Below are 24,125 nucleotides of genomic sequence, written 5' to 3' on the forward strand. Positions count from 1 at the left end.
TGGACCTGCTGGTTAAAAACACACAGAAATACAGTTAAACTTAGCATAAATGATAAAATTCCAGTGTCCCCATCACAGCTCGCTGCGTCTGTGGTTCTGCAGGTCTATGGTGGTTGGAGCCCTTTGGCAGGAAGTTAAGTTTGTGGATGTAAAAGTCGAGAAGCTATTGTCAGGAGTTAAAGGTTTCTCTTCTGACTGCTATATTTAAAATGGATAACCAACAAAGACCTACCATACAACACATGGAACTCTGCTCAATGTTATGTGGCAGCCTGGATGGGAGGGGAGTTTGGGGGAGACTGGGTACATGTATACATATGGCTGAGCCTTCCCTGTTCACTTGAAAGTATCACAGCATTGTTTGTTAATCAGCTATATCCCGATACAAAACAAAAAGTTAAAGATTTCTGTTCTGATATTAGACTATCCTGAGATTTGTCTAACAGTAGCTGTCAAACCTTTATGGGATATTTGTGGCATAAATGTGGGAAGAAGGTCGTTCCAGGTCTGAGAACCTGTGTAATCCTGCTAAAGTCAATCTCTCAAAGCTTTGGCTAAGAGAAATATTTGAATATTGAACCCTTTCTAACCATCTCCAGGTTTAGTCTGCAAATCTGAAAACCAACTGTGAATTGCCATTAGCAGTGTTTCACACACGCTCTCACTGGTAACCAGGGCATACTGTTCTTTCCCTGAGTGATTATTAAAGAGTAAGGAGATAAATCTTCACTTACATTGTCATGTGTCAGTATGATACATGGGTGACACAGCAGTAGAACCCTCCTGTTGGGGCTTCTGTCAAACTGGGGAGGTGGATGTTTTGGGGGAAACCAAGGAGGAAGGCCTGCTCTTCTGGTGACCTGCACATGGAAGACAGGTTGGTACAGTGGGCAGCCAAGCAGCATCTCTAGCAACAAGCTGGATGCTCTGCCTGCTTCCCTCAGCATCATGCAGGCACCTTTCACTGGGTATTGCCTCCACGTTTCCACTGAGGAACCCAGTTTTCTGCTTCCATGTGGACGGCACACCCATGTCGTCTTAGGAAGCCAGGGCAGCTGGGTGGACGGGTGGTTTGAGGGCCTACATCACTTCCTGCTCAGTGACAGAAGAGGTCGTATTGACCAGGGGAGACTTGGGAGGGCCCTGTTGACAGATGGAAGGCTGGATTCCTTAACACGGCTCTCCTTAGCTGTCATCAGTTAGTGGACAACGCGTACTTAGCTTTCTACACATGAAGAACAGATTTCCCCCTTTTCTCCTTATTTTAGAAGTTATTTGGGGACTAAAAATAACAGGCTGAAAGTATCTTCTCTGACCACTGACCCCTGAGGTCCCTAGTCAGAATTAAGGAAAGTTGCTTTTTAGCAATGTGAGAAACAGAAGCACGTTATCTGCAGTCATTAAGTAAGTGGTCTGGTGTACTCATTCTTGTGTTCATTCATTCTTTGAACTATCACTCCAGTGTTTGCTGAGTGCAAACGATGTGAGCTGGGTGTTGGGCAACTTTAGCATCTGAGTAGGACACAAGAGCCGGACTGAGCTGGACACCTGCAAGAGTGGAGATAGGGAAGGGGGTAGTTCAAGGACGCGTGGAATCCCATGGTGGAGCTGAGCAGGAAGGTCAGCTAGTACCCTGAAACGGTCATGGCTAAAACAGCTGTCCACAGAGTTGGATGAGTAACAGACTAACATCCCGAATGGGAGGGGAATGCAGTGAGTGAGATGGACCTCTGGTACCAGTGGCACCGAGACAGCATATACTGTCCTGGAAGAAGGCCAAACACGCTCCCCTCCCATCTTCCCTAGTGCCTTGATTCCAGGGTCTTCAGGAACCCATGGCAGCTGCTGGGAACAGAAGCCATACCAGGGTGGATGAAATAGGGAACAGGTGCAAAGCTGTCACAGTAGCTCTGGGGCAGTCACAAAGGAGGTGACACCTGATAGGTGGCTGGAAAGATGGCTGCCATTTTTCTGTTGATTTTAAGAGTTTTGGGAAATTGAACTGAGGAATGGTGGGTCATCTGGCTCAGAAGATGCAAACCTGCTCTGATGAGAATCCTTGGTCTTCAGCTACTGGTGCATTTGGACCTGATAGGTCTCAAGCCTGGGGCTGATGTGCACTTTAGACCTTTGAACCTGCACCTTCAGCCACACTATGTTTTATCTTACCCATAAGTGTTTCTTGAGCATCTTTTATATAAAAAGGTCTTTTAAACACTACCAAAAAATAGGTATTGAACTCAGAGTTAGATACCTGGAGGCCTGATCTTTATACAAATGAATCAGGGCACTCTGTGTCACTGCAGTGGCAGAATGTTCTTGGCTTCATGATAGCAGCCAGCTGCTGGGTTTATGATCCTGCAGTGACAGCATATGTGGGGAGTTTGCAGGGGAGGGGGAGGGGCTGGCATATAAATAAATTTGGAAAGCACGTTGAAGTCATGCAGCTGTCACTGCTCCTATGTCTTAATCACCAGATGTATTGGAATGGTTCCTTTTCCCACCTTCAAAGTGGCCGCTCAGCACAAAGATGTGTTGACCATCACAGTGGTGTGGCTACCATGTAACAGGAATAGGTAAATCTGAGTAAGATGGAAATGCAGGGAGCTTAACGTTTTAGCTGCTTTTGTCTTAAGTGGCTAATCTGAAATGTTACTCATCATATGTTGGCATCTATTGTAGTTTGATTTGAAATATGAGGCCCCTGTGAGTTAACTACTCAGCCATGGAGAACTAGATTATATTGAAACATGAAATAAGGTCTGTTTGGCAAAAGCGCGTGCCGGGGAGATGAAGAGAATGAATAAGCACATGCGGGGGAGATGAAGAGAATGAATGAATGCAGTGTCTGAAATATTAAGGGGGTCATTTAAATGGTCCTCAGGAGTCTGACAAAGCATCCCATCCCCACCCTCCTCTCTCTAACAGGTGAGCTTTTTCTGGGCTGTGATCTAAGAAATTTCCCTTAAGTGTGTGTGGTGGTGGCTCAAGCAGCCATAACAGAGCACTTTAAACATAGCTTAAACAACTCTCATTCCTTGGTTTGCAATCCTGGAGGCTGGAAGTCTGAGATCACAGTGTCAGCAGTTTCTTCTGAGGCCTCTCTGCTGGGCATTTAGACAGCTGTCTTCTCTGTGGGTATCTGTGACCTCATCTTTACTTACAAGGACACCAGTTAGATTGAATTAGGGCCCTTCCTGGTGGCTTCATTTATGCCTTAATTATCTTTTTAAAGATCACTTTCTGAGACTTCCCTTGTGGTCCAGTGATTACAAGTCCACCTGAGAATGCAGGGGACATGGGTTCAATCCCTGGTCTGGGAAGATTCCACATGCCACAGAGCAGCTAAGCCCTTGCACCACAACTGCTAAAGCCCGCGCGCCCTTCCCCACATTCCACGACAAGAGAAGCCACTGCAGCAAGAAGCCCACACACCACAGCTGGAGAGTAGCCCTTGCTCGCCACAACCGGAGAAAGCCTGTAGGCAGCAGTGAAGACCCAGTACAACCGTGAATAAATTTATTGACCACTGCCTCCAAACACAGTCACCTTCTGAGGACCTGGGGATTAGACTCCAACATGTGAATTTAGAGAGGACATAGTTCAGTATATAACCGCCTGGGCACTTCTGAACAGGGAGATGAGAAGTGGGGAGCTGGGCTCTCTGCTGATGGCCTGTGCTTAGGGGCTGATGCCAGCTGTTATCAGCGATCTCCAGGTTCAGACTCTGGAAGAGTAGTTGTTGGTGCCATGAGCTGCCCATGGTTCCTCTCCTGGCACGTCTGTCTGCATGTCTGGTAACACCAGTGCTTGTGTCCCTCTATCTGTGTGATTCCCACTGTCACTCAGAGGTAGGCACTGTCATTAATACCTCTTTTATAGGATGCGGGATGGAGGCATAGGAAAGTCAATAACCGGTCCCAGGTGATGAGGTCTGAGACGTGGACCTCCCATGAGGTTTTCCATGCACTGATTAGTGTGCCCGGGCTCAAGGGTCTCCAGAGTCCTAAGTGCCTGCATTGGTTGGACTGTTGCTACATTTGAAGCTTACCTAGGAGTTCAGGTTAATATTTCTCAGCCTCAAGTCTCACTTGGTGTAATATCTCTTAATGTACACATGTTCGCTGCCATAGAAGTCAGTCTGTTCACTTCAGGTGGATTCGGGACTTGCCAATTTACCTACTTGTTAAAATTACCTGCAACCTCAGAACAATACCCATGACTGAGGTGGTTTCCAGACATTTGCACAACAGCTAAAATTTGAGTCCCTGGCATACAGGTTCCCAGCAAAGTCAACTGGGCATGCCCTGGCTTCTTGTTTAGCGCAGTCTTTAAACAGTGTTCTTTCTGTGATCTCTTTGGTGTTCTGTTTTTCCTTGTTCTTGTGCTTTTCATTAGTGAGTTCACAGTTTAAACTGGCCTTCATTTGTAGTGCCAAGGTAGGCAGTGGCCACAGGAGAAAGGCTTTCCAGTACCTGCTCCCCTTTAACAGCACAAAATATTACGCTTCTTTCATGTGGAATTATAGAATCTTCACAAACCAGTTAAATCTTACTAGTTTCTGTATCGTAAGGCTTAACAAATCAAAATTAATAGTATAATACCCATTACTAGAACTTACTATGTATAAAATGACTTCACAAGTCTCATTTGACATACTCAGTGTGCCTGGGTCTTTGCTGTGTGTGGACTTTCTCCAGTTGCTGAGAGCAGGAGCTACTCTCTAATTGTGGTCTGTGGGCTTCTCATTGTGGTGGCTTCTCTTGTTGAGCTCAGGCTCTAGGCTCATGGGTTTCAGTAGTTCCAGCATGCAGGCTGAGTCATTGTGGCAAACAGGCTTAGTTCCTGAACCAAGGATTGAACCCATGTTCCCTGCATTGGCAGATGGGTTCTTATCCGCTGTACCACCAGGGAAGCCATATGTCTTATTTAATAAATGCAAAATTGGGCTTTCTCCGTTTAACCATTTAAGTTCTTAAGTTTTATCATCAAGTAATGTGTGGAGGGCTCACTGCATGTCTCATGTGCAGAACGCAGTATCCCATACACAATAGATGTAAACAATTGTTTTTTGAATGACTGGACTGTTCAATACTGTTCATGCTAAAACAGATATTAAAATAGCCACTATTTTTATCACAAATTGTTCTCAGAATTTCACATGTGTTGTTCAGTCACTCAGTCATGTCCAACTCTTTGAGACCCCATGGATTGCAACACGCAGGTTTCCCTATCCTTCATCTCCCGGCGCTTGCTCAAACTCAGGTGTGTTGAGTTGGTGATACCATCCAACCATCTTGTCCTCTGTTGTCCTGTCTCCTACTGACTTCAGTCTTTCTCAGCATCAGGATCTTTTCAAATGAGTGAGTTCTTCGCATCAGGTGGCCAAATGAATTGGAGCTTCAGCATCAGTTCTTCCAATGAATATTCAGGGTTCATTTCCTTTAGGGTTGACTGGCTTGATCTCCTTGCAGTCCAAGGGCCTCTCAAGTCTTCTTCAACATCATAGCTCAAAAGCATCAATTCTAATATTGTAAAGTAATTAACCTCCAATTAAAATAAATTAAAAAAGAATAAAAGCATCAATTCTTTGACACCCAAATGTCTTTATGGTCCAACTCTCACATCCATATATGACTACTGGAAAAACCATAGGTTTGACTATATGGATCTTTGTTGGCAAAGAAATGTCTTTGTTTTTTAATATGCTGTCTAGGTTTGTCATAGCTTTTCTTCAAATGGGGCTTCCCTGATAGCTCAGTTGGTAAAGAATCCACTTGCAGTGTAGGAGACCCTGGTTCAATTCCTGGGTTGGGAAGATCTGCTGGAGAAGGGAAAGGCTACCTACTCCAGTATTCATGGGCTTGTGGCTCAGATGGTAAAGAATCTGCCTGCAATGTGGGAGACCTGGATTTGATCCCTGGGTTGGGAAGATCCCCTGGAGGAGGGAAAGGCTACCCACTCCAGTATTCTTGGGCTTCTGCTGTGGCTCAGATGGTAAAGAATCTGCCTGTAATGTGGGAGACCTGGGTTTGATCCCTGAGTTGGAAAGACCCCCCTGGAGGAGGGAAAGGCTACCCACTCCAGTATTCTGGCCTGGAGAATTCCATGGACTGTATAGTTTGTGGGGTCTCAAACAGTCAGAGTCTGAGCGACTTTCACTTTTTTCACTTTTCTTCCAAGGAGCAGGTGTCTTTTACTTTCATGGATGCAGTCAGCATCTGCAGTGATTTTGGAGCCCAAGAAAATAAAGATGGTCACTGTTCCCAGTTATTCCCCATCTATTTGCCATAAAGTGATGGAACCAGATGCCATGATCTTAGTTTTTTGAATGTTGAGTTTTAAGCCAGCTTTTTCACTGTCCTCTTTCACTTTCATCAAGAGACTCTTTAGTTTTTCTTCCCTTTCAGCCATAAGGGTGGCGTCATCTGCGTATCTGAGGTTATTGATATTTCTCTTGGCAATCTTGATTTCAACTTTTGATTCATCCAGTCCAGCATTTCACATGATATACTCTGCATATAAGTTAAATAAGCAGGGTGACAATATACAGCCTTGACGTACTCCTTTCCCGATTTGGAACCAGTCTGTTGTTCCATATCTAGTTCTAACTGTTGCTTCTTGACCTGCACAGAGATTTCTCAGAAGGCAGGTAAGGTGGTATGGTAATCTTATCTCTTGAAGAATTTTCCACAGTTTGTTGGGATCCACACAGCCAAAAGCTTTATCGTAGTCAGTGAAGTAGAAGTAGATGGTTTTCTAGGATTCTCTTCCTTTTCTGATGATCCACTGGATGTTGGCAATTTGATGTCTGGTTCCTCTGCCTTTTTAAAATCCAGCTTGGACATCTGGAAGTTCTCGGTTCATGTACTGTTGAAGCATAATGGGAAAATTTTCAGCATTTCTTTGCTAGCATCTGAAATGAGTGCAGTTGTGTAGTAGTTTGAACATTCTTTAGCATTGCCCTTCTTTGGGACTGGAATGAAAACACCTTTTCCAGTCCTGTGGCCACTGCTGAGTTTTCCAAATTTGCTGGCATATTGAATGCCAGCAGTTTCACAGCAGCATCTTTTAAGATTTGAAATAGCATAGCTAGAATTCCATCACCTCCACTAGCTTTGTTCATAGTGATGCTTCCTAAGGCCCACTCAAGTTCACACTCCAGGATGTCTGACTCTAGGTAAGTAATCACACCATTGTGGTTATTTGGGTCATTAAGATCTCTTTGTATGGTTCTTCTGTGTATTCTTGCCACCTGTTCTTAGTATCTTCTGCTTCTGTTAGATCCGTTCCATTTCTGTCTTTTTTTTTTTCCATTTCTGTACTTTATTGTGTCCATCTTTGCATGAAATGTTCCCTTGGTATCTGATTTCCTTGAAGAGATCTCTAGTCTTTCCCATTCTGTTGTTCTCTTCTATTTCTTCGCATTGATCATTGAGTAAGGCTTTCTTATCTCCTTGCTAATGTTTGGAGCTCTGCCTTCAGATGAATATATCTCTCCTTTTCTCCTTTGCCTTTCACTTCTCTTCTTTTCTCCACTGTTTTTAAGGCCTCCTCAGACAACCATTTTGCCTTTTTGCATTTCTTTTTCTTGGGTATAGTTTTGATAACCCCTTCTGTATAGTATTACAAACTTTACATATGTTAACTTATTTACATATGTGTATCCAACAAGCAACTAGTTACCATTTTTCCCATTTGATGAATGAAGAGACCAAAGTATAGAGATCAGCATGCTTTCCAAGGTCTCAAGAATTTGCAGAATTGGGAGTCAAACCTCAGGCTCTCTATATCTAAAGCTTAACTCTTAACTGCCTCTATTATGACAGACAGGTAAATTACTCTGTTATGAGCAAGCACATAACATACACTATCTTCTTCCCTTGGCCACTTGATGACATTATTCTAATTAAAATGTTACCGTGAGTCATTGATGTGGGTCCTTCAGTGATATTGTGACTGAAGTTTTACCTAACTTTGTTCATGTTGACCAGTGTAAATTATGGTAAAGACCATCTTTATGCCTGTTTTTTTCTAGTTTTTGATTCAGAATCTTGTCCTCTTCTTAGGATGTGGCATTTTCGAAAACTTAACTGCTTATGTAGCTTTCATAATAAATGTATCATGATTACCAGAAAACTTACAGTTTGCTTCTTTACAGAAAATCACTCTGCACCTCCTGATGTAACCACTTACACCTCAGAACATGCAATACAAGTAGAAAGGCCGCAGGGCTCCACGACGTCACGGACAGCCCCGAAGTATGGCAATGCCGAGCTCATGGAGACTGGCGATGGTATGTCTTCCAGCAAGTTTTCCTCCTTTGTAAATTGCAAGTGCCCTTCTGTGCCCTGACTGGATGTGTTTCTTCTAGGGACACAGTCAGCTCATGAGCTCATCAGGGCCTTCATGAGCCTCCCTAGAAAGTGGCACAGTTACAGGAAGTGCAGACTGTCTCCAAGGGCAAGAGTTACTCCTTGGTGTAGGAGTTTAGTCATGAGAAGAAAAAGATTTGATAAAATCCTGCTGTTTTTGGTGGTGAATGATGTTGATTCCACAGTTACAAAATTAGTGCAGGTGTTAAGACTATGAACAGGTACTTGGAGATCAATTGACAGAGATGGGCAGTGTGGTGCTTTAGACTTTGGAAGAAAGAGGGTCCTTTTCTCCCTCCATGTTGAATAAAGTGTTGGTGATTTCTGTACAGCCATTGGGGTTCTCTTATTACTCGAATCTTTCATCTTTGCATGCTCTAACATCTTCCTGTTACCCATTCTGAAGTGACAGGCTGGAACATGAACTTCATGCTTTATTCTGCATTCCTTGACCTCCAGGGTCATGACAGTTAGCATGGAACCTGATGATGATGTAAAGTGTTCTTTACTTGGAAGATGTTTGGAGCAGCTTCTGTGTGCCCTCTATACCAGTGTGCTTGTGTCTGTAACCCAGTGACTCAGGGGTAATGAGGAGGCCTGAACCCCGCCTCCAACAGGCTGATGCCTCCTCACTGTGGTCAGAGCCCAAGGTTGCTGGATTGCGAGTTCTCTGTTAGTACAAATGGAGTCAGTCCAGTGTCCAGTATGACTGGTTTCTCTGGACTGCTTTTCAGTGTCAATGTCTGTGTAGTCCTCCACTAAATCCATTGTTTCTTGAATCCGTCATTACTGTTGTCCTTGTCTTCACCACTTTAGTATCTTTGTTGCCTTTGAAATTTATCATCTTCATCTCCTCCTTCAGGTAAATTCATCTGTTGTCTAATCCAGTGGTGTGATAGCATCTGGTATCAGAACCAGATGAGGCAGTTGTTGAAAAACAGATTCTGGGCCACATCGCAGACCTAACACATGAGAAACTCTGAGCTGGGTCCTGAAATAATGTGTGTGTCCTGTTTAAGCTGGAGTACCAGTGGCCTTGAGAAATAATCTCTGATTAATCCAAACCAGATTCAGTTGAGTTCAGTTGCTCAGTCGTGTCCTACTCTTTGTGACCCCATGGACTGCAGCATGCCAGGCTTCCCTGTCCATCACCAACTCACGGAGCTTGCTCAAACTCATGTCCTTTTAGTCGGTAATGCCATTCAACCATTTCATCCTCTGTCGTCCCCTTCTTCTCCCGCCATCAATCTTTCCGAGCATCAGGGTCTTTTCTGATGAGTCAGTCCTTCACATCAGGTGGACAAAGTATTGGACTTTCAGCTTCAGCATCAGTCCTTCCAGGGCTGATTCAGGGCTGATTTCCTTTAGCATTGACTGGTTGGATCTCCTTGCAGTCCAAGGGACTCTTCAAGAGTCTTCTCCAACACCACAGTTCAAAAGCATCAATTCTCCAGTGCTCAGCTTTTTTTATAGTCCAACTCTCACATCCATATATGACTACTGGAAAAACCATAGCTTTGACTAGACGGACCTTTGTTGGCAAAAGTAATGCCTCTGCTTTTTAACATGCTGTCTAGGTGGGTCATAGCTTTTCTTCCGAGAAGCAAGCGTCTTTTCATTTCATGGCTACAGTCCCCATCTGCAGTGATTTTGGAGCCCAAGAAAAGTCTCTCACTGTTTCCAGTGCTTCCCCATCTCTTTGCCATGAAGTGATGGGACCAGATGCCATGATCTTAGTTTTCTGAATGTTGATTTTCAAGCCAACTTTTTCACTGTCCTTTTTCCCTTTTATCAAGAGGTTCTTTAGTTCCTCTTCACTTTCTGTCTTAAGGGTGGTGTCATCTGCATATCTGAGGTTATTGATGTTTCTCCTGGCAATCTTGATTCCAGCTTCATCCAGTCTAGCATTTGTCATGATGTACTCTGCATATAAGTTAAATAAGCAGGGTGACGATATACAGCCTTTACGTGCTCCTTTCCTTGGATTTGGAACTAGTCTGTTGTTCCATGTCTGGTTCTAACTGTTGCTTCCTGACCTGCATACAGATTTCTCAGGAGGCAGGTCAGGTGGTCTTTATTCCTATCTTTTTCAGAATTTTCCAGTTTGTTGTGATCCACACAAAGGTTTTGGGATAGTCGTTGAAGCAGAAGTAGTTGTTTTTCTGGAACTCTTGCTTTTTTGATGATCCAGCGGATGTTGGCAATTTGATCCTGGTTCCTTAGGCTTTTATAAATCCAGCTTGAACATCTGAAAGTTCACAGTTCATGCACTATTGAAAACTGGCTTGGAGAATTTTGAGCATTACTTTGCTAGCGTGAGATGACTGCAGTTGTGCAGTGGTTTGGACATTCTTTGGCATTGGCTTTCTTTGGGATTGGAATGAAAACTGACCTTTTCCAGTCCTGTGGCCACTGCTGAGTTTTCCAAATTTGCTGCCATATTGAGTGCAGCACTTTCACAGCATCATCTTTTAGGATTTGAGAACGCTCAACTGGAATTCCATCACCTCCACTAGCTTTGTTCATAGTGATGCTTCCTAAAGCCCAGTTGACTTTGCATTCCAGGATGTCTGGCTCTAGTTAAGTGATCACACCATCGTGATTATCTGGGTTGTGAAGATCTTTTTTGTACAGTTCTTCTGTGTATTCTTGCCACCTCTTCTTAATATCTTCTGCTTCTGTTAGGTCCATACCATTTCTGTCCTTCATTGTGCCCATCTTTGCATGAAATGTTCTCTTGGTATCTCTAATTTTGAAGAGATCTTTAGTCTTTCCCATTCTGTTGTTTTCTTCTATTTCTTTACATTGATCATTAAGGAAGGCTTTCTTATTTCTCCTTGCTATTCTTTGGAACTCTGTATTCAGATGGGTATATCTTTCCTTTTCACATTTTTCTTTAGGTTCTCTTCATTTCTCAGCTATTTCTAAGACAACCATTTTGCCTTTTTGCCTTTCATTTTCTTGGGGATGGTGATGCATCCTGTACAATGTCATGAACCTCCATCCGTAGTTCTTCAAGCACTTTGTCAGATCTAATCCTTTGAATCTATTTGTTACTTTCTCTGTGTAATCCTAAGGGATTTGATTTATGTCATACCTGAATGGCCTAGTGGTTTTCCGTACTTTCTTCAATTTAAGTCTTATTAGCTAGGATCAGCTAACCAGATTAGCTGGGACTATTTAATAGGGGAACATTATGTTTAGATACTAAGAATTCTGGGTTGTATATTTTTATATATTTTCAAGATTGTAAAATATTTAATGTCTCAATTCTGAAAGTGCTCATAGAATATTTGAGACTATTAAAATGGTTATTTGATTGAAAATTTTCCTTGAAAGCTGTCGTATCATTCCAAAAGCTGAGTTCTGTTTTTGTGACACTGTGTGGTGGATGGCTTCCCAGGTAAGGTTAGCGGTTAAGGAACCCACCTATCAGTGCAGGAGACATGGAAGATACAGGTTTGATCCCTGGGTCGGGAAGATCCCCTGAGGAAGGTGTGGCAGCCCAGTCTAGTATTCTTGCCTGGAGAATCCAATGGACAAAAGAGTGTGATGGGCTACAATCAATGGATTCATAAAGTGGCAGACTTGACTGAGAGACTGAACACACACGCATGTGCCATGGATAAAGGCCTCTGGCTCAGTCAGAACAGGAAAGACCTCCTGTGGTTGTGGTTCTTTTGTCCAGGAGCTTAGAAGGTTCTAGGCCTGTAAATTTACAGGTTCAGGTTTCTAAGCACCTTTGAATAGGAATGAAATCTGCCTGCAGAGGAGGGTGCATTTGATCCAGTTGTGGCTTCAGTGTCTTGGTGCTCCTTTTGTTCATTCATTTAAAATTTTTAAAATTCCACGTCTTTTTCACTGATCATTTTCAAAACTATGTAGCATTTATTATCCTAAGAAACATATTATAAGGTGGGGTTTATTTTCCTCAGTACACATGGATAAATATTAATATATGTGAGTTCTGTGTTAATATCATAAATTGAATTTAGAGACTTCAGTTGCTTTGCTTCTGGAATGTGGTCCCTAAATGTTCACTCAGGAGAGTGGGTCTGAAAGGCATATAGAAGGGACCCGGCTGTCACCTGAAAGAGGATAGTGGCACTTGTAGCACCTCAGGTCCCTGTACTTCATCGGGAGGTGTCAGGGTGACAACTGGAGGCCGAGCACAGGTGGTCTCAGGGGAGACTGGGACTTGGGGAAGATCTCGCTGCTTCATCAGCTTTCTGATGAAACAGAGGAGAACCTGAGAAGGGTATGAATGAGGAGATGACAGACCCCTTTTTTAGGAATAGAGGTGGGACCAAGCCCAGTCGGTGGTCTGGAGCTGTTCCCAAGGTCACCAGAGCGAGACAGCTCACAGGGTAAAGAGAATCATTTCTGCTCCATCTTTATTCTCTGTCGAGGCTTCCCAGCAAGGCCACATGCTGGGACCACTCTCCTCGGAATGTTCTTGTTGACAGAAGTCATCTAGGGACACAGAGGACACCAGGCTGAGATGGGACAGAGTGTGGTTCCACAGCCGTTTTTACTGTGGCTGCTTATTCATGGTGGTTTGTGCTGAGAGTCAGTCCACCTGCCTCATGATTCTGTTTTCAGGTGTGCCTGTAAGTAGCCGTGTATCTGCAAAGATCCAGCAGCTCGTCAATACCCTCAAACGACCCAAACGACCACCCTTACGGGAATTCTTCGTCGATGACTTTGAGGAACTACTAGAAGGTGAAAGAACCCCTTCCTCCCCCCTCATCCAGTGTTTCTGTAACCCCATAAACTGAAGTTATTTCTTGACCAAGGTTGTTTGATCTTTAAAAACAATAATCTTGTGTTCACAGGAAACAAGAATCCTGCCTAGAAACTGTAGGTACTGTTCTGCAAGGTCCCTTTAAACAAACATATGCTCAGTCCCAAAACAGCTGGTTTAATACCACTGGTACTGACTCTGAGAAGCATGTGATTTTGTCCCATGAGCCAGTCCTCTTTCTAAGGACTCCATGAAGCTACAGAAATGCAAGGAAATCAGACAACCTGAGCTCAGCAAGCAGTGCATTCTCTCTGCGTAGGCTTTAGAGGAATGCAAAGTGAGCTGTGGGAATCTTGCCTTGCTGCCTCTCTGGACAGCTTCAGGAGCTGGATGTCTTTACTCTGAACATTCCTGAGCCTTTTAATACAAGAAAACCTAAAATTGAAACAAAGTGCTGCTTGTTGTATCAAAACCAGTCTCCTTATTTTCTTGGTCTTTGTGCCACAAGTAAGATATGGTTGATTTTCTAGCCAGCAAGTGGAAATCATCTGTCATGCACTGTGCGAGAAACCTTCCTAGAAGTACAAAGAATCACCACTCAGATTCTCACCCATCTAAAGATTCCGGCAGATTGTTCTAATTATAGGGCATTTATCTTTGTTTTACTTAAGGAAATATGAGCTGTGCTAGTTACTCATGGTAGTTGTAGCAAATTCAAATTTACATCTCCATATTTCAAGGGCACAATATACTTCAGCCAGATTTGAACTCTTTGGAGTCTACAATTACTGGTGTATGTTGAGAATTGATGTTTTAAACATGGCTATTGTAATGTTTAGGACTTCCCTGGTGGTTCAGCCAGTAAAGTGCCTGTCTACAATGCGGGAGACCTGGGTTCAATCCCTGGTTTGGAAAGATCCCCTGGAGAAGGAAATGGCAATCCACTCCAGTACTATTGCCTGGAAAATCCCATGGACAGAGGAGCCTGGTAGGCTACAGTCCATGGGGTTGCAAAGAGTTGGACACGACTGAGCAACTTTACTTTCACCATTGTAATGTTAGACTCTAGGTGTGTTAAAATGCACAGTTTTACTTGCCCGTTTATAAATGCATTCAGATCTCCCTAAGTTCCACATCCTGACATTGCCTTGGATGTTGGAAGAATTACGTGTCTTGGTTATATCCGTGAGGCTCATATGTCAGTTGTAGCTCTAATTCTAGAAAAGCATCTGTGCATGTTTCCTGTAATAAATTTCTAACTCAAGTATAAGTCTTCTAGCTTCTTTAAAATGAATAAGAATGATTGTGCTAATAATGGCTGTATTTTTCTTGAAAACCTTCTGTGTTCAAATGTATTTAGTTCAACAACCAGATCCAAACCAGCCAAAGCCAGAGGGAGCCCAGATGTTAGCGATGCGTGGGGAGCAGCTGGGTGTGGTTACCAATTGGCCCCCATCTTTAGAAGCAGCGTTACAGCGATGGGGGACCATCTCACCAAAGGCCCCATGCTTGACCACGATGGACACAAATGGAAAACCTCTCTACATCCTCACTTACGGTAATCCTTTGAGGCTTATCCATCTTTTGTCTGCTTGTGCCTGCACACAACTGCCACTTTCAGGGTGGCAGTTTATATTTGTGTTGCCTTATGTTTCCAATATGGAAATAAATGGAATCCAAAAGGAAATATTGGATTGGCCAAAAAGTTCATTTGCGTTTTCCTGTAAGATACTATTGAAAATCCAAATGAACTTTGGGCCTAGCCAGTATAGAAAAATTATTTGATTTGAATGTGAAAAATTATTTGTTAATGTTTTTTAGTAAAAACCAGAAAGTGATACAAAAATTAGTGACTGTAACTCTAATAAAAAGATGTTGGATTTAACCTCTTGGAATGTATATTAAATTAATGCTTTGAAGAAAGATTGGTAGTTAAAGAAATGAAACAAGAAAGAATGTATATAGAACTCTTTGACATGCATCACTCAGAAGAAACAAAATTTGTTTCCACAGTGCTTTTCTAGCAAGCAAGGGAAGCAAACTTTAACTCTTTATTCAGTATGATTAATGCAGTCCATAAACTTTTGGAAATAGTTAACTATATGAGAGAGATTCCTTTCTCTTTGCTTCACAGATAATGGGCCGTGGAGAAAGCAAATTGTCAGGTCATTTTCACACACTCTGCCGCAGCGTTGCAAAGAAATCAGCTTCATAACTAAAAGACAAAATGGCTTATATCTGCATGTGTGAGCTTACATTACCATTTTTAACTTCCGGTTTTATTTCTGTGATAATAATGCTCTTCTAATTGCAGGTAGGAAAGAAACTGTTTTCTCCATTACCAATGGAGGTCAAGAGCGAGGTGTTGTGTTAAGTAACATAACCCAACTTTTAGTGGGGCCCCCGCTGTAGACTCCATCATTATCCTGTGCATCTCATGGAAGGAAATGGGATTCAGGAGCATATGTTTTCATAGTCTCAGTTTTTTTCTTCCGGCTTCGTTGGGAAATTCTTAGTGGATAAAGGGTATTTTACCCATAATGGGACATAGGATTGATTTTTTTTTTTAAATTATACTCTTAGAAATAGATTTTAGTCAGTCAGAAAGATAGAAGACTTTCCTGTCTGACCCTCATCCCTGGCCAGGTTCAGACCAGGAGCTGATTGGGTACTGTTTTCCAAGCATCATGTATTGAAAGACTGTCCTTTTCCCTTTCTTGGCTCCTTTGTCATAAATCAGTTGACATATATGCGTGGGTTTATTTATGGATTACTCGGTTTCATTGATCTATATGTCTGATTTTGTGCCAGTATCATACTGTTCTTATTACTGGTAGTTTTGTAATGTCAGGGAGCATGATGTCTCTAGCTTTGTTTTTCTTTCTTAAGATGACTTTGGCCATGTGGGGTCTTTCATGATTTCCTACAAATTTTAGAATTGTTTGTTCTATTTCTGTGAACAGTGCTGTTGGAATTTTGATTGGGATTGGATTTAGATTGCTTTGAGTAGTACAGATACTTTAACAAAACTGTTTTTTCTAATCCATGAGCACAGAATATCTTTCCATTTGTTTGTGTTGTCTTCAGCTTCTTTATCAAAGTCTCACAGTTGTTTTGTTTTTTTAAGATGCAGATTTTATGGGGCTTAATTTTCATTGTGCTTTTTGTAGTGGGTTTTTTTGGTTTGTTTGTTTGTTCTTTGCCACACCATGTGGCATGCTGGATCTCAAGTTCCCAACCAGGGATCAGATCTGTGCCCCCTACAGTGGAAGCACGAGGCCTTAAACCATCAGACCTCCAGGGAAGTCCCAAGTCTTAACAATTTTGAATGTACAGGTCTTTTACCTCCTGATTAATTTTATTTTGAGGTATTTTATTCCTTTCGATGCTGTTATAAATAGGGTCTTTTTCTTGGTTTCTCTTTCTAGTAGTTTATTATTAGTATATAGACACAGCAGTTTTCTGATAACAACAATATATTGATTTTGTATTTTGCTACTTTACTGAATTCATTTATTACTGTTTTTTTTTGTATTGTCCTAAGGCTTTCTATGTATAATGTCATGTTACCTGCAAGTAGTGACAGTTTTTCATCTTCCTTTTCCAGTTCGGATGCTTTTTTTTTTTTTGCCTGGTTACTCTGGCTAGGACTTACAATACTATATTGAATAAACATGGCAAAAGTGGGCATCCTTGTCTTATTTCTGAATCTTAGAGGAAATACTTCAGCTTTTCACTGTTGAGTATGCTATTAGCTGTGAATTTGCCACATAGGACTTTTATTTTGTTAGGTATGTTTTCTCTGTATGCACTTTGTTGAGAGTTTTTATCCTAAATAGATACTGAATTAAAATTTTTTTTTCTGCATCAGCTGAGATGGTCATATGATTTTTATCCTTCATTCTGTTAATGTGCCATATTAATCACATTAATTGATTTGTGGATGTTGAACCATCCTTGCATTTCTGCAATAAATCCCATTTGATCATGGTGTATGATCATTTTAACATATTACTGAATTTGGTTCGCTAATATATTGTTGAGGATTTGTACATTTGTGTTCTTCAGACCTCTGATTTTCTCATGGTGTCCTTGTCTTGTTTTGATACGAGGATAACACAGGCCTTGTGAAATGAGTTTGAAAGTGTTTTCTCGTCTTTTGTTTTTTAGAAGGATTTATAATACTGCTTTAGTGGTGATGAATTTCTTTAGCTTTTTGCTTGTCTGGAAAACTATCTGTCCTTCAGTTCTGAATGATAACTTTGCCTGGGTGAGTGTTCCTGGTTGGGAATTTTTTTTCATTCTCCTTTCTAAATCAGTCAAGAACTGTTGTATTGTCTTTAATTTAAATCAGCAATTTGCTGTTTATTTTTTCTACTAGAAGAATATTTCTAGAACTTTGTCAAAGTGTGTTGTTGCCTTTTTCAAATTGTCTGTGGTAAATTGGCTTTTATATGACTTTATGATGATATCAACTTTAATATTCCAAACTGAGAATGAAGTTGAAATTTTTAAGAAAATTTAATGGTGCTAATTGATTGTAATTGATGTGTTAGTTTATAACGCATTGATTTTTTGTTTCAGTTAAAACAAGTTGATTGTTATTGTTTGTTCAGCCAAAATAATTTTCTAACATTGTTCACATTAAAGAAATCTGACAACACAAAATATTTGTGATTTCTTTAGGAAAAAAATAACTCCCTGAGTTATTTCTAAAGGCTAGTAACTCTTTGGGGAGAAAATACAATCACCAAATAAAAACCAAATAATTGTAAAATAGCCAATCTTGAGAAGATGGAGTTAAGGAAGGTGGAAGAGGAGTGTGAATAAAATGTCACGGTAATTACTCTTAGTACTCAAGTAGGCTCAAATGAATACCGTAATTCTGTGCTTTTTACAGCTTGCTTAATATGCTTACTCCTTGGAAGAAAAGTTATGACCAACCTAGATAGCATATTCAAAAGCAGAGACATTACTTTGCCAACTAAGGTCCATCTAGTCAAGGCTGTGGTTTTTCCTGTGGTCATGTATGGATGTGAGAGTTGGACTGTGAAGAAGGCTGAGCGCCGAAGAAATTATGCTTTTGACTGTGGTGTTGGAGAAGACTCTCGAGAGTCCCTTGGACTGTAAGGAGATCCAACCAATCCATTCTGAAGGAGATCAGCCCTGGGATTTCTTTGGAAGGACTGATGCTAAAGCTGAAACTCCAGTACTTTGGCCACCTCATGTGAAGAGTTGACTCATTGGAAAAGACTCTGATGCTAGGAGGGTTTGGGGGCAGGAGGAGAAGGGGACCACAGAGGATGAGATGGCTGGATGGCATCACTGACTCAATGGACGTGAGTCTGAGTGAACTCCGGGAGTTGGTGATGGACCGGGAGGCCTGGCATGCTGTGATTTATGAGGTCGCAAAGAGTCAGACATGACTGAACAACTGAACTGAACTAATAGGCTGTTAATAAAACAAACATTTGTTGAGCGTATACTATGAACCAGGAATGTCTAGGAGTTATAGGAATCAGAAACAGTGGAAAAGTCTTCTTTGTTCCCTTAATCACTAAGGGGAGAGACAAGTTGATAAATCCATTGGTAGGAAGACAGGAGCAACCCTAAATTGTGTTGCTACAGAATCTGATATGAAATAAGACAAATTCAGATTCTTTTCATTCAAACTGTATGTTAATTTAGCTTTTACATTTTAAATAGGAAAGAGATTAGAACAGAGATTGCATTTATAGGAAATAGTTCAAATTGTTCTTATCTTTACTATACTATTGTTTCCCTTGTGGCTCAGCTGGTAAAGAATCCGCCAGCAATGCAGGAGATACTTGTTCGATTCCTGGGTCGGGAAGATCCACTGGAGAAGGAATAGGCTACCCACTCCAGTGTTCTTGGGCTTCCCTTGTGGCTCAGCTGGTAAAGAATCCGCCTGCAGTGTGGGAGACCTGGAATTGGTCCCTGGGTTGGGAAGATCCCCTGAAGAAGGGAATGGGTTTGCACTCCAGTATTCTGGCCTGGTAAATTCCATGGACAGAGGAGCCTGGCAGGCTACAGTCCATGGAGTCACAAAGAGTAGAACAAGACTGAGAAACTTTCACTCTACTATTACTGCAAATCTCTTAACACCTTGACTGCTTCTGAAAGCTTATAGAACCTAATGTTATAAAAGGCCTTTATGTGTCCAAGAATTCATGTTAGATTTTAAAAGACATTTTGATTCAATCTCAGACTGTTTGCTGTCACCTAGACCTGCTGAGAAAATGTCTGGCACTGAGAGGAAGGCAGGGATTTGAATCTAAGCAGGTTCTTCAAAACTGGTCATTTTTCTTATGTTCTTAAAAATCTTTTTAATCCTGCTTTGTAGTGTTTTTCCCCAGAGTTCAAAACTTTAGGTCAAAATTCTTACCATAATCTTTATCTAAATTCAAGGGTTACTGTCTAAAAACCCTAAAACTCTGAAGTTAGGAAAAATTAAATTTGAGAAACTTAGGACATAGGGAAAGAGGGGTATCAGACCCTACAGAACCCATCCTAAGTAGCCTTTATATTAGTTGCAATCACACAAACCACTTAGGATTATAAAGTGGAAGTGACAAACAGATTCAAAGGAAAATTCCATGGACAGAGGAGCCATGATCTGATAGAGTACCTGAAGAACTATGGACGGAGGCTCGTGACTTTGTACAGAAGGCAGTGATCAAGACCATCCCCAAGAAAAAGAAATGTAAAAAGGCAAAATGGTTGTCTGAGGAAGCCTTACAAATAGCTGAGAAATGAAGAGAAGCTAAAGGCAAAGGAGAAAAGGAAAGATACACCCATCTGAATACAGAGTTCCAAAGAATAGCAAGGAGAGATAAGAAAGCCTTCCCCAATGATCAATGCAAAGAAATAGAGGAAAACAATAGAATGGGAAAGACTAGAGATCTCTTCAAGAAAATTAGACATACCAAGGGAACATTTCATGCAAAGATGGGCACAATGAAGGACAGAAATGGTTTGGACCTAACAGAAGCAGAAGGTATTAAGAAGAGGTGGCAAGAGTACACAGAAGAACTATACAAAAAAGATCTTTATGACCCAGATAAGCACAATGGTATGATTACTCACCTAGAGCCAGATATCCTGGAATGTGAAGTTAAGTGGGCCTTAGGAAGTATCACTATGAACAAAGCTAGTGAAGGTGATGGAATTCCAGATGACCTATTTGAAATCCTAAAAGATGATGCTGTGAAAGTGCTGCACTCAATATGGCAGCAAATTTGGAAAACTCAGCAGTGCCCACAGGACTGGAAAAGGTCAGTTTTCATTCCAATCCCCCAAAAAGGCAATGCCAAAGAATGTTCAAACTACCGTATAATTGCACTCATCTTACATGCTAGTAATGTAATGCTCAAAATTCTCCAAGCCAGACTTCAACAGTATGTGAACTGTGTACTTCCAGATGTTCAAGCTGGTTTTGGAAAAGGCAGAGGAACCAGAGATCAAATTCCCAACATCTGCTGGATCATTTGAAAAAGCAAGAGAGTTCCAGAAAACCATCTACGTCTGCTTTCTTGACTATCCAAAGCCTTTGACTGTGTGGATCACAAGAAACCAGGGAAAATTCTGAAAGAGATGGGAATAACACACCACCTGACGTGCCCTGAGAAATCTGTATGCAGGTCAAGAAGCAACAGTTAGAACTGGACATGGAACAACAGACTGGTTCCAAATAGGAAAAGGAGTACGGCAAGGCTGTATATTGTCACCCTGCTTATTTAACTTATCTGCAGAGTGTATCATGAGAAATGCTGGGCTGGATGAAGCACAAGCTAGAATCAAGATTTCATGGAGAAGCATTAATAACCTCAGATATGCAGATGACACCACCCTGATGGCAGAAAGTAAAGAAGAACTAAAGAGCCTCTTGATGAAAGTGAAAGAGGAGAGTGAAAAAGCTGGCTTAAAATTCAACATTCAGAAAACTAAGATCATGACATCAGTTCCATCACCTTGTGGCAAATAGATGGGGAAGCACTGAAAACAGTGAGAGAGTTTATTTTCTTGGGCTCCAAAATCACGGCAGATGGTGACTGCAGCCATGAAATGAAAAGACGCTTGCTCCTTGGAAGAAAAGCTACGACCCACCTAGACAGCATATTAAAAAGCAGAGACATTACTTTGCCGGCAACGGTCCATGTAGTCAAAGCTATGGTTTTTCCAATAGTCATGTATGGATGTGAGAGTTGGACTGTGAAGAAAGCTGAGTGCCGAAGAATTGATGCTTTTGAACTGTGGTGTTGGAGAAGACTCTTGAAGAGTCCCTTGGACTGCAAGGAGATCCAACTAGTTCATCCTAAAGGAAATCAGTCCTGGGTGTTCGTTGGAAGAACTGATGCTGAAGCTGAAGCTCCAATATTTTGGCCACCTGATGCGAAGAACTGACTCATTGGAAAAGATTCTGATGCTGGGAAAGATTGAAGGGGGAAGGAGAAGGGGACGACAGAGGATGAGATGGTTGGATGGCACCACTGACTCAATGGGACATGAGTTTGAGTAAGATCTAGGAGTTGGTGATGGACAGGGAAGCCTGGTATGCTGCAGTCCATGGTGTTGCAGAGTCAGACATGACTTAACTGAACCACACAAAGCAGGACTCGTTAAAAAAGGAAAATATGTGTCATTTTGAAAAACATAGTGGTAACACTAATGCTGTGATTCCTCACCTGCTTTACTCCTCAGAAATCATCCCCTACTTCTGTGATGATAGTTAAATTCTCTGTGGCTTTGCTGTAGGTTCTTAGCACCCTAGGTGTTTGTATTTAATACCTTATTCTGGTGTTCATGCTGCTCAGATTTTATACGTCAGAGTTGCTGGCTTTTGTTTCCCATCTGGATTCTAAGGACTCAGAATAACCTGAAAGCTTAAAGTGAAAAAGTAGTACTCTCAATATAGGTTAATGTGCATACACATACACAGTAGAAAATGCATGTGTACAATTAATTGTGTCTTTATAATTTGTATTGATAGGCAAACTGTGGACAAGAAGTATGAAGGTTGCTTACAACATTCTGCATAAATTAGGTACAAAACAAGAGCCTATGGTGCGACCTGGAGATAGGGTAAGTGCAATTTAAATTATTGCATCTGCAGGACACGTGATCTGAGGTGGAGAAGATACCTACTGTTTTAAAGTTATAAAGTTTAATGCCTCCTAATACTCATATTACCAAATCAGGCTTTCTTAACATTTACCACAAGCCAGCAGAAATTATTCAGCAGGTGTAATCTTTATAGTAGCTCAGTGAGCTTGACTGTAGTAGTTCTCATGGGTTATCTTCAAGAAAACTGGGACTTGAGAGAATAAGAGTCATATCAGATGAAGGCACGTGTCCGGAAAATGGTGTAGCCAGTGCTCACAGCCATTTCTGTCCAGCCCCAGGACGTATGTTCCTAACCCATGACACATGACCGAGTGTGAAACAGCTGTCTGTCTAAGGACGCAGACAGTTGTGTGCTCACGAACTTTTTTATTTCGGTCAGTGATACTAAGAATCCTTGCAGCAAACCGCTGGTACATTCCTTTCCTAGTATTAAATTTGTAGATACAGGTTACTGTCTTTGGTCAAAAAGAATTTTATCCTTACTGCTGTATGCCAATTTACTGAGAACAGATATTAGTGTTTCCTTTTTAATGTTACACACAGAACAGTTAATCTGGCCCAAGCTTTACCCATGAGTAAGATGTGGGCCTGCATGTAGAACCTACTTTTCTTGCCTTAAGTGGAGTGACTTTTTTCCCATATGTTGCTCTGTACCTACATGCCCCAAGACTGGGTTATCTACCTGCACCAAAGGACTCCACATGAATTTTATAGAAGTTTCATTGTAGAGCACCATAAATGAGCAAGAATACAAGCTATGATTTACTTATGAGATATTACAAAAGCATGGGTTCGTTATAAGGAATGTTTAATAAGATTGCTGCAGCCCTAGGATTCTGTGGTAGCCTATGATTCTTTGCAATTTAATGAACATGTTTGACCTCTAGCTTTTAAAAGTCAATCATGGGTCTCACATTTCCTCATTATAAAACTTACTGTAAAGCTACAGTAATCAAAACAGTATGGTATCAACACAAGGACAGATGCAGACCAAAGGAATAGAATAAAAAGCCCAGAAATAAATCCTCACATGTACGGTTAAGTGACTTTCAAGAAGGATGCTAAGATATTAAATGGGAGAAGGGCTAAAGTGTACCCAACAAATGGTGCTGGGAAAACTGGATATCTATAACCAAAACCCCCAAATCGAACCTTTATAGCATATATTAGGGCTTCCCAGGTGGTGCTAGTGATAAAGAACCTGCCTGCTGATGCAGGAGACCCGAGACACAGGTTCGGTCCCTGGATTAGGAAAATCCCCTAGAGAAGGGCATGGCCGTCCATTCCAGTATTCTTGCCTGGAGAATCCCATGGACAGAGAAGCCTGGTGGGCTACAGTCCATAGGGTTGCAGAGTCAGACATGACTGAAGTGACTTGATACACACATAGTGTATATTAAATAATTAACTCAGAATGAATTAAAGACCTAAACTCTTTGGATAAAACATAAAACATGTTTCATGACATTGAATTTGGCAATGATTTCTTAGATGTGGCACCAAAAGCAAAGGGAATAAAAAAAATTGGTAGATTGCACTTCATCAAAATTAAAAGCTTCAGTGCACCAAAGGACATTGTCAAGAGTGAAAACATAGAATGGGAGAAATGTTTACAAATCATATATTTTACAAAAGTTTAAAAACCAGCCACAGTGCTTGAATAGACCTTTTTCTTTGGAAGATTTACAAATAGCCAAATAAGCCCATGAAAATATGCTCAACATCACTAATCATTAGGGAAACATGCATCAAAACCACAGTGAGATACCGCCTCACACTTATTAGGATGAAAAAATAATAAGTTAGCAACAGTGAGAAATTGGAACCCTTCTGTTGCTTTTAGGAATATATAGTGGTGTAGC

General features: G+C 41.4%; 1 protein-coding gene across 7 annotated transcripts in view; it reads left to right on the forward strand.

Annotated features, from left to right (window-relative positions):
* DIP2C (disco interacting protein 2 homolog C) overlaps positions 1-24,125 on the forward strand; it is a 308,047-nt gene that overhangs the window by 194,200 nt on the left and 89,722 nt on the right. For all 7 annotated transcript variants that reach the window (XR_011248191.1, XR_011248192.1, XM_069547940.1 and 4 more), the window contains 4 exons: positions 8,162-8,296; positions 12,978-13,097; positions 14,480-14,677; positions 22,130-22,221. Coding sequence is in view for 5 of the 7 variants with exons in the window: in XM_069547940.1 (XP_069404041.1) it covers positions 8,162-8,296; positions 12,978-13,097; positions 14,480-14,677; positions 22,130-22,221 (545 nt within the window). In the remaining 2 variants the exon portion in view is untranslated. The remainder of the gene's footprint in view (positions 1-8,161; positions 8,297-12,977; positions 13,098-14,479; positions 14,678-22,129; positions 22,222-24,125) is intronic.

This window comes from Ovis canadensis, chromosome 13, assembly GCF_042477335.2.
Source record: "Ovis canadensis isolate MfBH-ARS-UI-01 breed Bighorn chromosome 13, ARS-UI_OviCan_v2, whole genome shotgun sequence".
Lineage (NCBI taxonomy): Eukaryota > Metazoa > Chordata > Mammalia > Artiodactyla > Bovidae > Ovis > Ovis canadensis.